Here is a 13,862-nt window from a genome sequence, read left to right as displayed (position 1 = left end):
GTAAAGCTGTACGTGGGGTGAAATGTGCCCAGGTTGCCTGTCTGAAGCACTGCCACTCCAGTGGATGGAGCAGCCCCAGGGGAGTGAGAGAGCATCCCGGTGGTATCACCAAAGCCAAAGCTTTATCATACTCCTCACTGTCAGCCTGGTGGGTGATGTCACCCCAGACCCTCACACTCCTTCATCTTCCGGCAGCCTATGCAACTGCTTCAGCTGAAGTGCAGTGACATCTTTTCTAAACACTGAAATGAGAGAAAGGGGGAAAAAAAGACCGTAAATCCAACTTTTTGCCATGTAAACACAACATTTACCAGACTGTAGAGCTAGTCTGGAAAGTTTTCAGAATCTTCTGTTATGACATGAAGTGTCCAACTGTTAAATCAATGTTTAGAAATGCAATTTAAAGTTGGCAGAGGTTTGGGTCTCTATGTCAGATAGATAAAGAGGAGCCTATATATCACTGTGAAACAAGTCCTTATTCCTGCTCCAGTAGTTCAGGTTTTTAAATAAAGGTTTAGTGTCGTGCAAAACTGTGCAGAAAGGTATCTAACATTACATCTTAGTAAATACAGCTCATCTATTTGTAATTTAAACAACTTAACATTCCCTTTGGCTCCAAATATTTTTAAATTTTCTTTCCCATAATATTTAAATGAGAAAATTTACCATCTGTCCTGGCCTCTACCAAAATTAAATTTAAATATTTAAGGGTCTTCATGGCCAGTATTTTGGAACTGTAACAAGCCTTAACATCAAAAATCCAATTTTAAGTTCTGTTCATTACAGAAGATGAAAAGAAAAGAAAAGAAAAGAAAAGAAAAGAAAAGAAAAGAAAAGAAAAGAAAAGAAAAGAAAAGAAAAGAAAAGAAAAGAAAAGAAAAGAAAAGAAAAGAAAAGAAAAGAAAAGAAAAAAGAAAAGAAAATGGAAGCCCTTGTTATCTAAACAGCCTGAATTTTCAGTGTTACTGCCAATGAACTGCACACTTGTAGACCAATATTTAGTGGCCAAAATTATTTCTAACTGTTGCTGCCTCTGTAGCCTTTTATGTCATGTTAATCACTTGACAATCCAGAAATAGCAAAGATACCTCAGCAACTGAAATATCCCAGATCCCCAAGAGGTTAATGCTTCCAGTTAAAATTATCGCTTGAGTAATTCTATGGAACATTATCTGAGAAAATTATAATCTGATGTCAGTATCTGAAGAGCAAAAAAGAGGCAAAATCATCATATTAGTCATTGGCTATGAGCAATCATCCACCCAAACTAAAATAATAGGCATTTCAAAATGCATACTTAACTTCTTGCCTGGCTTTGGAGCCAGTCTTTCCCCAAACTCAAGTCAGAGGAGAAATTGGATGCAAAGTTCCAATTCAGTCCTGAAATACTAGCAAAGCCGACAGAGGATTACTGCCTCATCTCCAGCATCCAGGGCAGCTCTGAAAGCCCATGTTTTGCTGCTGGTAGCATCCAGGACATCATGCAAGAGACTGAAGCTGCATGCCCTCAGGGCAGGGGGCGAGGGCTCCTGCTTCCTGGAGACGACTTCAGGTCACGGAATACATTTTTTGGATGATTTGGTTAGGTAGCAGATGGGACCTGTCTCTGCTGCAAAATGTGATTTCTTGAAGGTGCTGTGTACAAATGTATGTAAGTATTACTATGGGACAGTATGGAGAGTCAGTTCTTGTCAGGTAATCTGCAGTCTGTTCATCCAAGTTGCAGATTACTTTCATGGTGGGGAGATAAACACTGAAGTATCTCCGTGCAGAAAGTGGAAGACTAAGTCATATAAGTTTGGGGCAACAGGGGAAGAACAAAAAGTGAGCACCATCACACACTCCTACAATTGTTATTAAAAAAAAAACAAAAAGAGGTTCAAAATGATGTAAACATGTTTTTCAGAAAAATACATTAATTGACTACATTTTATGTTTATTATTGAAAATAATTACTTCTTACAAACTATTAATCATAACAGATAGAGTCCTTTGAAACACACAAAGAATGTGGAGACCTGGGAGCCACTACCATGGACCACTGGGTGAAGAGACTGAATCTGCCATGTGTGCTAAGGCTCTTTAGCTTTTGGAAAGGGTAACTTCCATCTGACTTACCTGGCTTTCTACAAATCAGTGAAGATTTTTAAAAATTTCATAAGCTTAAATAGTTAAGTTTTTCTAACCTTTCATGATACTCCTGAGAGGTCACAATCAGAAGTCGCTTAGCCTGCAAGCCGTGTGCTTTTTCCCTGTGTCCCAGTACTGCACCTCAGTGATGTCAGCCCATGCAGGCTGAGATGTAAAACACTGACAAATTCTCTTTGCTGAGTGTCCCAGTAAGCAAACCACTGTAAATCATCTCTGAAGGCAGCTCTGCTTGCTCTAGTGCCCTCTCTGTACTTACACCTCCTGTGCCATCTTCTTCAACCCCAAGCAATGAGTCAACTTATGACAGTTGTTAATGCTTATTCCTTTCGTCCCAAAGGAGAAGCAAAGGGACCCAAGTGTGGGCAGATTCAGGCTATGGCTTAGAGTTGACTTTTTGACCTGACTATATTGCTGTATACAGAGACCATTTTGCAAAAGATCTCTTTCCTTTTTTTTGTCCTTGTGCCCCAGGAGTACACCAGAAAATGTCTAACTGTGATGGGAGGACTCTGGGGAATCTCAAAAGATAATCTGCATGAATCCAGTGTTTCTGAAAGCACACTTCCTTTAAATATTAATGTTATTCAGCAGCATAGTAACAGGAGAGCAAAAGGGCAAGAAAAACCACAAAAACATGTTTTTGTGTGTTCAGAGCCATGTTCTCCTGTAGGATTTGTTTCCGTAAGTTTCTGGGCCACAAAACAGACTGTATTTTGCAAGGAAGGCTGCAAGTTACCAAGAGAGTTAATTAGTTTATACTGTTTTAATAAGACCTCCTGGGAAAAAGATTTAATAGTGAAGTGCCAGTATCACATAATAAAATATGGTTTATAGATGATATTACGACGTAAGATACAGCGTGTCTAACTGGAAAGTATTTGCTGAACTTTCAGGGAACAATATCTAAATCTGTTATGTTGGAAGCCTGGAAATGAGGCTATGTGGCTGCAGTAGTTAAAATGCAAACAAGCAAGTGATTTAGGTGGAAAGCGTCTGCCATGAGGGAATCCGGTTTTATTGTGGGAAGGTCACACAGAGACTTTCCTTTTAGAGAGGGAAATAAAATGATCCAATGTACAGTTTGCTACAAGCACTTCTCAAACAAATCTCTCTCCCCTTTTCCCTTCCCAACCACAAGGTTTCCTGCAGAGAAGGTGTAAGGTAAGTATTGCTACAGGGAATTTACAAACCTGAACCTGGACCCCACGGTGTGGGGTCTGTGATCAAGGCGAAACAGAAGAGCTTACCACATTTTTTGCTCACAGGTTGCGAGGTTGAAATCCTTGGAATCAGACCAAGTTATTGCCGTGAGTACTTCAGTGTCCCAACAGACAAAAACTTTGCGGATGCTATCAGCGATGCTCTCCAGTCTTTGCGGTATGTCACTAGACTTCTGCAGTGTGGGGTTTCCTCTCTCAAGGATGAATATTTGGATTTACTCTCAGCCTTGCTCTAGGGAGATTTTCAGGATTGACTCCCAGGTAGGAAGATGGGGCCCGACACTGCTTTATAGTATTGTCATAGAAACATCACTATAACAGCAACAGGCCTTTAGATTAAGATAGGGGGGAAAGGTGTACTCCTCTTTTCATGTGTAGGTTACAACACAGAGAAGACATCCTGACTTACTAATTTATTTTTTTTCCCAAACAACTTCAAGATCAGTCTGTGAGTATCTGTTCACTGGCCTGCAAGAGCAGACTTTGAAATGCTTGGATTTAGAGAGAGCTCCTCGGAATGAGGAAATTCTGAAATTCAGCTCCAGTCACTTGTTTACAAGACCAATGCTTTGGCTCTTTCTGCATTTTACAACATCTCAGGTGTGATGATTTTGAAGCGGATGTTCATTTTGTACAAATATAGAATAGAATAGAATAGAATAGAATAGAATAGAATAGAATAGAATAGAACAGAACAGAACAGTTCAGTTGGAAGGGACCTACAACAGTCATCTAGCCCAACTGATGGGAACGATGGGAATACATCTCTCAGACAACTCCTAGGAAAAACATATGCTCCACGCACAGCTTTCCAGTTCCACCATCTCTCATCCAAACATTACCAGGGGACAGTTCCACATAGGATGTGAAATCAGGGAAGATGGCACCACCACATGTGGAGCCAATACCTCACCTTAGCTATAACTAAGCTTCCTGTTTTAAAACCTTGTTGGCTCCACAGTTTATCCAATCTTGGGAATTGCCATAGTGATTTGAATCTGAAAAGTTTCATATTCAGATGCTGAGTGATGTTTGCCCTTGGGATAAAGGCTCCAAAATTATGAGAGTGCTGCTGGAGATGTTGCTCCCAGTTGCTGAAGCCTGCTGCACAGATGCTCACAAATCACAGTGGTGTTCACAGCGTGAGGCTTAGAGAGAAGCTGTCTCAGAACATGTGAGACATTTGATCCTGAAATGACTTAGCTTAGATTTTAAGAAAGTTATCTCTGTGTGACATGAGGAGGTCATATGTGCCATAGGAAGCTTTCCAGAGCTTCTGTAACATGTCTAATTCAGCAAATAAAAAAGGGAATGGAAAACTGAATACAGACACTAGCTCTGACTTCTGGTAGAAACCCAGAATTACCTTGGAAAGCTTTTTTGGTCAGGTATCATTTGGGAATGTATGCTTGAAGTTTCCTGCCTGGTTTCTATGAAGCAAGGTGCATAAGGCTGTTCAGGATGTTTTGCAGCTTTGTAATTGTGGACATGATTAAAAGCAAGGCACAACCTGTTAAAAGCTCCAGCCCTTCAAGCTGCTCTTTTGGATAGCTGGAGCCCGTTGGAAACATTTCAATAGCTAATTCACCACGAGTCACAAGGCTGCTTGCTGCTGTCTTTGGTGGAAAAGAAGAAAAGGGCAGAGACACAGCAGTATTGGTGGGGCAGCTCGCAAGAGGCGAAAGCTGGTGATTTCAAGAAAAGAGCAAACCCCTGCCACCACAATGTCTGCCATAAACACCAGCTACAGCCTGCTGAGGAGGCCAAATCCTACATACCGTCCTGGAGCTGCAGGAGGTCTGGTCTCTGGTGTCCATTTACTCACCATCCCTCTTGAATTTCTGCTTGGGTTCCTTTTCTTTAAACTAAGTGCCCTGGTTGCAGCAAGGCAGGAAAGAGGAAAAAGGAACAGTCACTGAAAAATTTAATAATCAGTTGTGGGTCTAAATACTGCAGGAACTTATGTAAGAAAGGAGGGTAGAGAATTAACAGATTAAAGATCAAGTAGGTTTTTCCTAATCCTTTCTCTTATTCATTCTCGTTGTTTAGTCCTTTAAAATTTAGCAAACAATTTTAAGTGCTGCTGTGCCAGCCCATTAAGTAAAGCCTCTGAAATGCCTTTATTGTAGGCATATTCATTTAGCAGGAGTTAGCATCTCTGGGTAGAAAAGTCTTGAGATGGGTTTTATTATCATCTAAATCTTTTGCAAGAGCTCCTGATTCTTGAAGCTGTTCAAAGGCTGACAAATACAGCATGTTTCCTTTGCAGACCCAAACTAATTGAAAAAGCCCATTAGGCTGAATCTGGCACTAGCTATCTGTGGGAAAACATCCTGTGGCAAGGGCACTCTGTTGCCTGGAGCAGTGCCTTGCTCAGTTGCCCTAATGACAGATATTAGTAGTTAATGAACTGCACTTATGCTCTCACCACTAGCAAACCTTACAGGGACTTCAGGGTAGAGAGTGTAAGACCTTTATTGTGGCATGGTGGCCTACAGGTTAACTTGAGTTTGGGCATGGGAACATCCTGACCCATATTAACTTCACCAGGATCTAAGGCAGTTTTATCAATGCCCTCTGCAGGGGCAGGAGTACCTAACTCATCAGGGAGCCACTGAGCTCCTCTTGAAACCAAAGGAAACCATCCTTCAGGAATATTCTCCGGTCTCTTCAGGTGCTTTGAGACCATTATTTAGACCAAAAATATTCAGAACTAAGTCAAGCACCTGTTTTTGGCAAGTGAAACTAAAACCTCCCTGATATCTTTTCCATGACTATAAGGGCTGTTGTAACCTACCTACCTTCCTGGACAGGTGTCATGAAGTTTGCATAGTACTTGCAAAGTGCGTTGATAAAATTTAAAACCCTTTTTGGTACTGCCATTGATGCCATCCAGCTTTCTTCAGCAAGACTTCATTAGCCATTTCTTTTGAAAGATACTGGTGATGGGAGAAGACAGGACTAACACAGTTAGAAAGAGATTTTACTTCTCCCATGCAGACCATGATCAGAGATGTATTGTTTTCTCAGGAAAATAGGCAAAAAATGGAAACAAAGTCAAACTCAGTCTTACAAGCTCTGAATGTGCTGTACCCAGTCCTGTAAACTGCTAAGCATACCACATAACTGGAGCTTGTCCTGTTGAAGTCATGTGCAAAGATGAACATTCGTCCTTGCAGCACTGAGGCCTTGAGAATTCTCACCACAGTCGAAATAAGGCCACTTGTTATACACAAGAAATGTCTTTCTTAGCTTCTATTGTGATCGAAATGATCATTTAGTTACAGGTGAGAAGGCACACAGCAGTCTAAGTGGCTAATTAATACAGGCACTACAGCAGAAGAAAACTGTTTCAAAAGGTAAAATGAGCATATATTCAATATAGAAATTACAGGGTTACATTTTAGAAATTAATTTATGCGTAATATGGATGGAAAATAATGCTTAAAATGAAATTGGGGGGAGGGAAAGCTTGCTTTATTTGAATGATTTTAAAATCATGAGAAGTGAGAAAGAACACTGTTCTGCAGGGCCAACGGTGGAGAAATTCTCACCACGGCAGAGACCTTCAGCTTCTTACAGGACTGCTCTTCTGAGGCCTTCAGCAAATTTACAAATGCAAATGACAAACCCCAATCCATTCATTTAGTCCCACACCTCTGATTTTTTCTCTGCTCTGCCTTTTCTCACTCATTACACCAGACTACTCAGGTGTCTTTAATCAAAGAAGCTAGACTTGGCAGGACATCACACAAAGTCTTTTGTAGGGATCTTGATCTGGATGAGGGCATGTATTATGGATGGCATGCCTAGTCATATATTAAGTACAGTAGAAAACGACTGGGTTTGAACTTCATGAGCACAGATTTGCGATTTTATCCACACGGCTTCTCTTAGGGAGCTTACAGTGAACTGTAAAGGGGTCATGAAAATGTAATTAAGCACTGATGTATGCACAATCCCCACTAATTAGTCTGAGGGCATTCAGTGCAGAAACGTGTGATCAGCTAAACTTGTGTAACTCTAAGACTACCTTAGTTTTCTTTTGGTCATATTCCTGAATAAAAACCCATCTAAAATCTCACCTCAATTCATACCACTTGGGATTTTGCAAGGTCATGGAAAAGCATGTCCTGAGTTGACCTCAGTGGTTTGGAAGACCTCAAGCAAGAGAAAGCCAGAAGTGCCAAACTTTAATTAAAGCACATTTAACTGGTAATTCCCACAATACTTTTAATAAGGGCATTCAGCACAGAAATTAGTATTTCTTCTGGGTCTGTCTTTGTCATTAAAGGAAAAACCTCCTTTCTAATTCAAAGAGGTAGTAGAAGACTGCCAGGCCAGCCTATGTTTGCACATAGCAGTCTCTACCTGGCACCTCTGATAGGGGTCTCAAGCAAACCGAGGTGACACTGAGCATGAATAATGAGCCCAGCCGTGCAACATCCAGTAGGAAAGCCCAGGCTGGAAGCACAAAATGTTCCTCTGGGGTTTCGTGGCTCTACCTGCTGGTGAGGACAGTGATGCCAGCAGCCATGAGGTGAATGCGCCCAGGTGGTCCCCATGTGCATCAGCCTCTCACTCCTTCCCCTCCTTCCACCTCCAGCAATGGCAGCGCCGAAATGGCCGCAGTGTACTATGAGCGTATTGATGTGGAAGGCCACCACTATGGCCCTTTGTCCCAGCAGCGGAAAAACGCTTTGAAGGAGGTGGACAAAGCCTTGAGCAACATGATCACGCTCATCAAGGTGAGTGGCATGCAAAAACCCAGCTCCTGGGTGCATTTGGAAATGGCTTTTAAAACTGATCTTTGTGGCACTGCTGAGAGCCTATTTAATGCCTGCTAAATGGATGCATTGGCTGTAAACTTTTATTTCCTGAGCAACAGAGGCTACCAAGATCACGTGGAAGTTAAGGCACCATTCCCTGATTTTTATTTTCATCAATGGCATTATAATGTTTCCAGTGGATTATTATACTGATAGCCCCAGGAAGCCATAAACCAATATACATGTTGCTCTGTTTGTAACTTGTGTTGCTGGCTGGGCTTTGTAGTAGGTGAACAAATCAAAACTGCTCCCTTCCTAAGGTTTGTGGAATCAGACAATTAACTTTTATAGTGTTTTTTATGGCACCATTCAGAACTCAGTTCTTTAACCTTTGTTTTAAAATACATTATCTAAATGATTTTGCGGTGAGAAAAGGAGAATACCAAGCTTTTGAGTAAATTCTATGAATATTTCTGACAAAGATAAATGCATGTTGGAGTTTTTCATGTGTTTCAGTGAGGAGTGGAGTATGAATTTCCAATTTCACTAAATTATAAAAGCTCTAATGCTATGTGCTTGTGTTTGGGAAGGGAAAAAGAGAAACACCCCTGCCACAGGTGGTACCATAACAAAGTTGCTCTTCCCCAGCCATTTTGGCCTAGAGATGAAGAATAGCTGGATAAAATCCTGTCTAAGACAAACTGGGACTGGGATGTAGTGTCTGGTTATTTAGCAGGGGGGTGGATTTATTTTGGCAAATCTCTCTTTGGCACTAACTTCTCAGACTCTTCCAGGGTAGTGAGAGCAGACGTCCACCACTGTGGATAGTGGCAAAGGACAGTGCAGGGTGTTTGTGACTGTGCTCCTTTCTGGCCAACTTCTACTCAGTCAGTGGAGGTTAAACAGGAATTAAAATTTGCCAGCAGACAAAATGAAGTGCTTTGCCAGCCATGATGGCTGTCATTCACTCATTTCACAGAGCATGGGCCTTCAGCATGACATCAACGTCCTCCTCTTCTCTGATCATGGGATGACAGACATCTCTTGGGCAGACAAAGTGATTGAGCTGAAAAACTATATCAATATGAGTGATACAATACAAATGAAGGACCGAGGTCCAGTTGTGAGCCTCTGGCCAGCTCCAGGAAAACATGTGGAGGTAAGTGCAGCTTATTCATATTTATTTAGTTTTGTGCTTCCTTGTTTTTTATGACAAATGTCTTTTGTTTGCTCATAACATCCAAATTCCGCTTTCAGAGATGTGTTTAAAAACCATCCTGAGGCTCTTATTGGGAGTCAGACTTGGATCCTGCGACACTCTTGTGATGCTGGTTTCTGAAGGAAAGTCACACCAGGCAAATTAAAAGCATGAAATTTCATCATCCTTTGGCAGAGATACGTGCTTTCAAACCTCACCACTATGTGCTTCTGACAAATAGCTAAAAGATTTTAGCTCAAAATGCATTTCTAAGATTTTATATTTACATTAGTTAACTTACTGACCCTTTAGCTAGGATTTTCAAATGATCTGGAGTAGGTCAGGCAGTCATATTCCAGTAAACTCCCATAGAGTTTGAGGAATTAACTCCATTAGACCAAAATTACAAAATCTCCTTTGAAGAATTTTGATGAATAAGCATGTTCGATTGAATCAACCATAAAAGCCCAAGGCTAGAACTACAGGATTTTCAGGGACAAATTAAAACAATACATTAAAAAATTTGGAAACCACTTCAAAAGAGTGAAAATGGACCATCTGTAACTGATAGACTAGTACATTATAGTTTAACCAGAAATCAACGCTTGAGAAGTCACTATTGCTGTCCTCAGAATATAGATGAATGGATGTACAAAATGGGCAGTCCATGCTCCAGGTGAGTAATTTTGTTTTCTATATTATATTTTAGTCTGTTCCAGTATATTGTAGCTTGTGCAATTTTTTTTTAAGAGAATATTTGCTAATTTTCACACCCAAACAGGCTCTCCAGGAACTGTATAGCTGTGATACTGTGACAATTTCACATTCATGCCAGAATTGAAAGTTGTCTTGGAGGCATGAGTAAGCAAATCACTCAGGGTGCCTGCAGGGGATCACAGCATTTGTATATGCTCTCCTCCGCTTTAACTCAGAGGTCCCTATTTTTGTAGGCCAGACCTTCAAACGAGGGCAAGTATAAGTTGCGACTTCATACAGACATGGGGCTTCATCCCACAAAGCTCTTAAGCATATACCTCTCTCATTAAACAGCCTAATATCCCTAAGGAGAATAAATTACAATGCCTCATACCATGGTTCATTTCTTTTTTAGGACTGGAATGATGCTTTTATAAGTGAAATAAAGTTGATTTTCTGTTTCCCAATAGCCAGATTCCTCTATTCTGAATTCACGTGAAAGAGCCATGTTTAGGAATTAGATCATATCGTAACATAGTGGTTACCACCTTTAAGAGTTAGTCATTTTGAAGCACCAGAAGTACTGGTGAAACACCAGGACCACCTTTAGCCCAGGTCATGGTGGGAGGGTCTGGCTGAGTCGTGCCATCACGCCCTGGTGCTGTCCTTATGGCGACTGCATATCAGTGCAAATCAGTTGCACACATATACAAACAAGGGGGACTTAGCTAAAAGGCTAGTGAAGGACCTTTCATTCTTTGCAGAGCTGAGCTGTTTATTCCTGGATATGACTTCTGTTTAAGCAAAAGAGTGATATACACTCCGTGGACTCCAATAACCTCTTTCTTTCCAGCTTATGAATATCTTCTTCAAGCATTTAGAATATTTGTCTGAATAATTTGGGGTTTAACTACACCTGTGTGATTATATTCCAGATGGCATGATTAATATTAATAAGCCACTTGTATGGTATTGTCAAGCTTCAAAGCCACAGGCATTGGCTGATTAATCTCATAGCATCCTTATGAAGCAGAATAACTAAATACTATTGATCACTTTGATAGGGATTGACTGATTAAGTGTAAGAAACACAGGTGAGATGACATTAATTGTTCACTCAAGAGCACAGAGAGAATGAATGGCAGAGGACAAAAGCAATATCACTTTTCCACATCTGTATCCAGTCCACATGATGTCTTTGAACATCAACTTAAATTTAGTGTCTCCTGTGATGGTTTTGTTTCTGTGGTCTATCTCTGTAGGTTGATGTACTCCCATACATACATTTGTGAGTGTGTATATTATATATAATACATGAATTCATGTGTTCCTGTGTGTTTATGATCCAGGTTTTCAGAACCTCCTAAACCACATAAGCAGGTTTTGCACAGCCATCATCTTTGGACTGGTGAAGCCCCAGTTTTAACATGCAAATGATTAGCCATTAAAAAGGATTAGTCGTTTTACAAATTCAGGTGTTTCCCAGTACTCATAGGTGTGTATATGCTCTTTACAGCTTATGGTGTCCTAACATTTGTTTTCTTTGCAGATATATCAAAAACTGAAAGTTGTGGAACACATGGATGTTTATAACATACAGGATATTCCAGACAGGTTTTTCTACAAAAAAGGAAAATTTGTGTCTCCACTAACTCTCGTGGCTGAGAAAGGATGGTTTATAGTAGAGGTAAAGTATAGAAGCAAAGTACTTAGACATGAATATGAAAAGGTGCAATATATGAAAACAATAAGAAAAATGTACAATTCTATGCTGGGCATTGAGTTAAAGTGTTACATGATTTACTTGGTCCGACTACAATACTGGTGTCAAATATTACTGTGTGCTTAAAAGAGTCTAAAGGCATGCCAGCTATGTTGAAGGTAGACAAAGTTAAATAGTCAAGACTGTTCTTTTTTCTGTGTCGTCATAAAGCAGGAGGAGTTTTATTCCTTTTAGTATTCCCCATTTCAGTTCTGTTGCTTTTTTCCTTTTCCCCCTGCCCATCTACCCTCATCTCAGACACAAAAAGAGTGTTTCCATTTCAAGACTTTACTATCCCTCCATTCAGCAGTACTTTGTGGCAACTTTTGCTTCTGCCTGGCTTCCTACCCACCAGACTGTCCAAAAAATGCCCTATTTCACCCAAACCTTCCAGTCTCAAAAGAGTCAGACTGGGGTTTACCCCTCAGAAATATCCAGTGCACACACTGAAATCTGAGATTTTTCATACCAACTTATTTTGTTGCAACAAATTATTGCTGTTGTTATTATTTTGTACTTGTATCTCTACTGAGCATCTCCACATTACAGATATTAACTGCACCTCAGCTCAGAGGGTGAGGCAACTTACATATCTTATAAGTGGGTAAACTGAGAAGTACTAAGTGATTTGCCCAAGGCCATACATTAAATTGGTAAGTTGGCAACAGAACCAAGGAGTCCTGTTTTTTTTCAATGTCCCAGCATAGTCATTGCCTATCACTGCCTTGCAAATTATGGCAGTTCAGTGGAGCATCTTCTTTCATGACTCTCAGAGCTATTGCTCACCAGGCTTTGCTCAAGGTGGTCCACACCACCACATTTCTCACTAGATAACCTGACTTTAGGATAATAATTTCTACAGGTGAATAAAAATTCACCTCTTAATAAAACCTGATTGCTTTTGAGTATGGATGGGTGAGCACCACATTTCTGGTTTTAAAAAAAAAAAAAAAAAAAGTAAAAAAGCTGAAGTTAAGATTCAGACTCGTAAAGTAGGAATCTGAAACATTTCTGCCAAAATTATTTTTAAAAATTACAACTAAACTCTTTTGTACAGAAGTTCAACACAGAACATTTTTACATATTCTGTAAAAAAAAATGCACTTTAAAAAAAAATCATTGAAACTGTGACAAACCTTAATAACAGTGCAGCAAACACTGCTGCTATGCTAATTATTTCTGTCTCTCTGCCCATTCCTTCCCATTGTTTCCAATTTTCAAGAATGTCCTCTCATTAATGCTGTCAGATTTTCCTTCTCCTCGGTACATTTTCATTATCTGTGAATGGGATGCGAAAATGAAAGTTTCCTGTCATATTTTTAAAGCAATAATTGAGCCTTCTATTATACTTCCTGCCCAAACCACTGAAGAAAGAATGTTCAGCTCTTCCCTATCATGCTCACAGGGTATTTTAGCTCTGTTGGCTAACGGATAGCTATAAGCTGTTTGAAAAAGAGGTTTTTTTGAGAGACAAAGAGGATGTATCTGGAAAGTTGCTTTTTTTCCCCAGCAAGGAGCATAGGAACAAAAGCCCATCCACATTTTGGTTAAAGCAGGATGAGGAGGGATTTCACACACCTCCAGCTGTACTGAAGTTGGTCTGCTAGCATTATCTTGTTCCCTCAGCACGAGCGAGTGGTCCCCCTCCTTTGAGCAGAATTTCCCCCAGCTGCTCTCCTGCATGCAACAGCGGTATTAGCCCTCAGGGCTGCGTGCTCACCCTGTACCCATCCCAGTGTACTTTCCCAAGTTTTAGGGAAGAATTGCTGTACAGCTTCTAAACATGCACATGCAGGGAAAAGTTCGTCAGCAGTCCCAGACATGCCTGCTTCATCTTTGAGGAGCAACACTAGCCCAGGCTTAGGCTAAGCATGCAAAATTAATGTCTTGGTTGAGTCCTCTGTCCCACTTGGGTTTGCCAAGGCAGGCACGTTGGGGTGCTGCCGGTATCCTGGCCCCAAAGAAACCCCAGGGCTTTGTGGGGTTTGCTGTGAGCCTAGAAGGGTGCTGAGATGCTTGCACAGCCCTCTTCCTCAAGCTACTGCTGTTAATGGCTCCATTTCATG

At 40.7% G+C, this 13,862-nt stretch overlaps 1 protein-coding gene across 1 annotated transcript in view; it reads left to right on the top strand.

The window, feature by feature from the left end:
• Positions 1 to 13,862, top strand: part of ENPP6 (ectonucleotide pyrophosphatase/phosphodiesterase 6) — a 33,589-nt gene that overhangs the window by 14,431 nt on the left and 5,296 nt on the right. The window contains exons 3-6 of the mRNA XM_074904103.1: positions 3,417 to 3,528; positions 7,978 to 8,119; positions 9,120 to 9,299; positions 11,584 to 11,721. Coding sequence (XP_074760204.1) covers positions 3,417 to 3,528; positions 7,978 to 8,119; positions 9,120 to 9,299; positions 11,584 to 11,721 — 572 coding nt within the window. The remainder of the gene's footprint in view (positions 1 to 3,416; positions 3,529 to 7,977; positions 8,120 to 9,119; positions 9,300 to 11,583; positions 11,722 to 13,862) is intronic.

The sequence above is a fragment of the Athene noctua genome, chromosome 4 (assembly GCF_965140245.1).
Source record: "Athene noctua chromosome 4, bAthNoc1.hap1.1, whole genome shotgun sequence".
In the NCBI taxonomy this organism is placed as follows: domain Eukaryota; kingdom Metazoa; phylum Chordata; class Aves; order Strigiformes; family Strigidae; genus Athene; species Athene noctua.
Note: the sequence above shows the minus strand (reverse complement) of the source record. Positions and strands in the feature narration are given on the sequence as shown.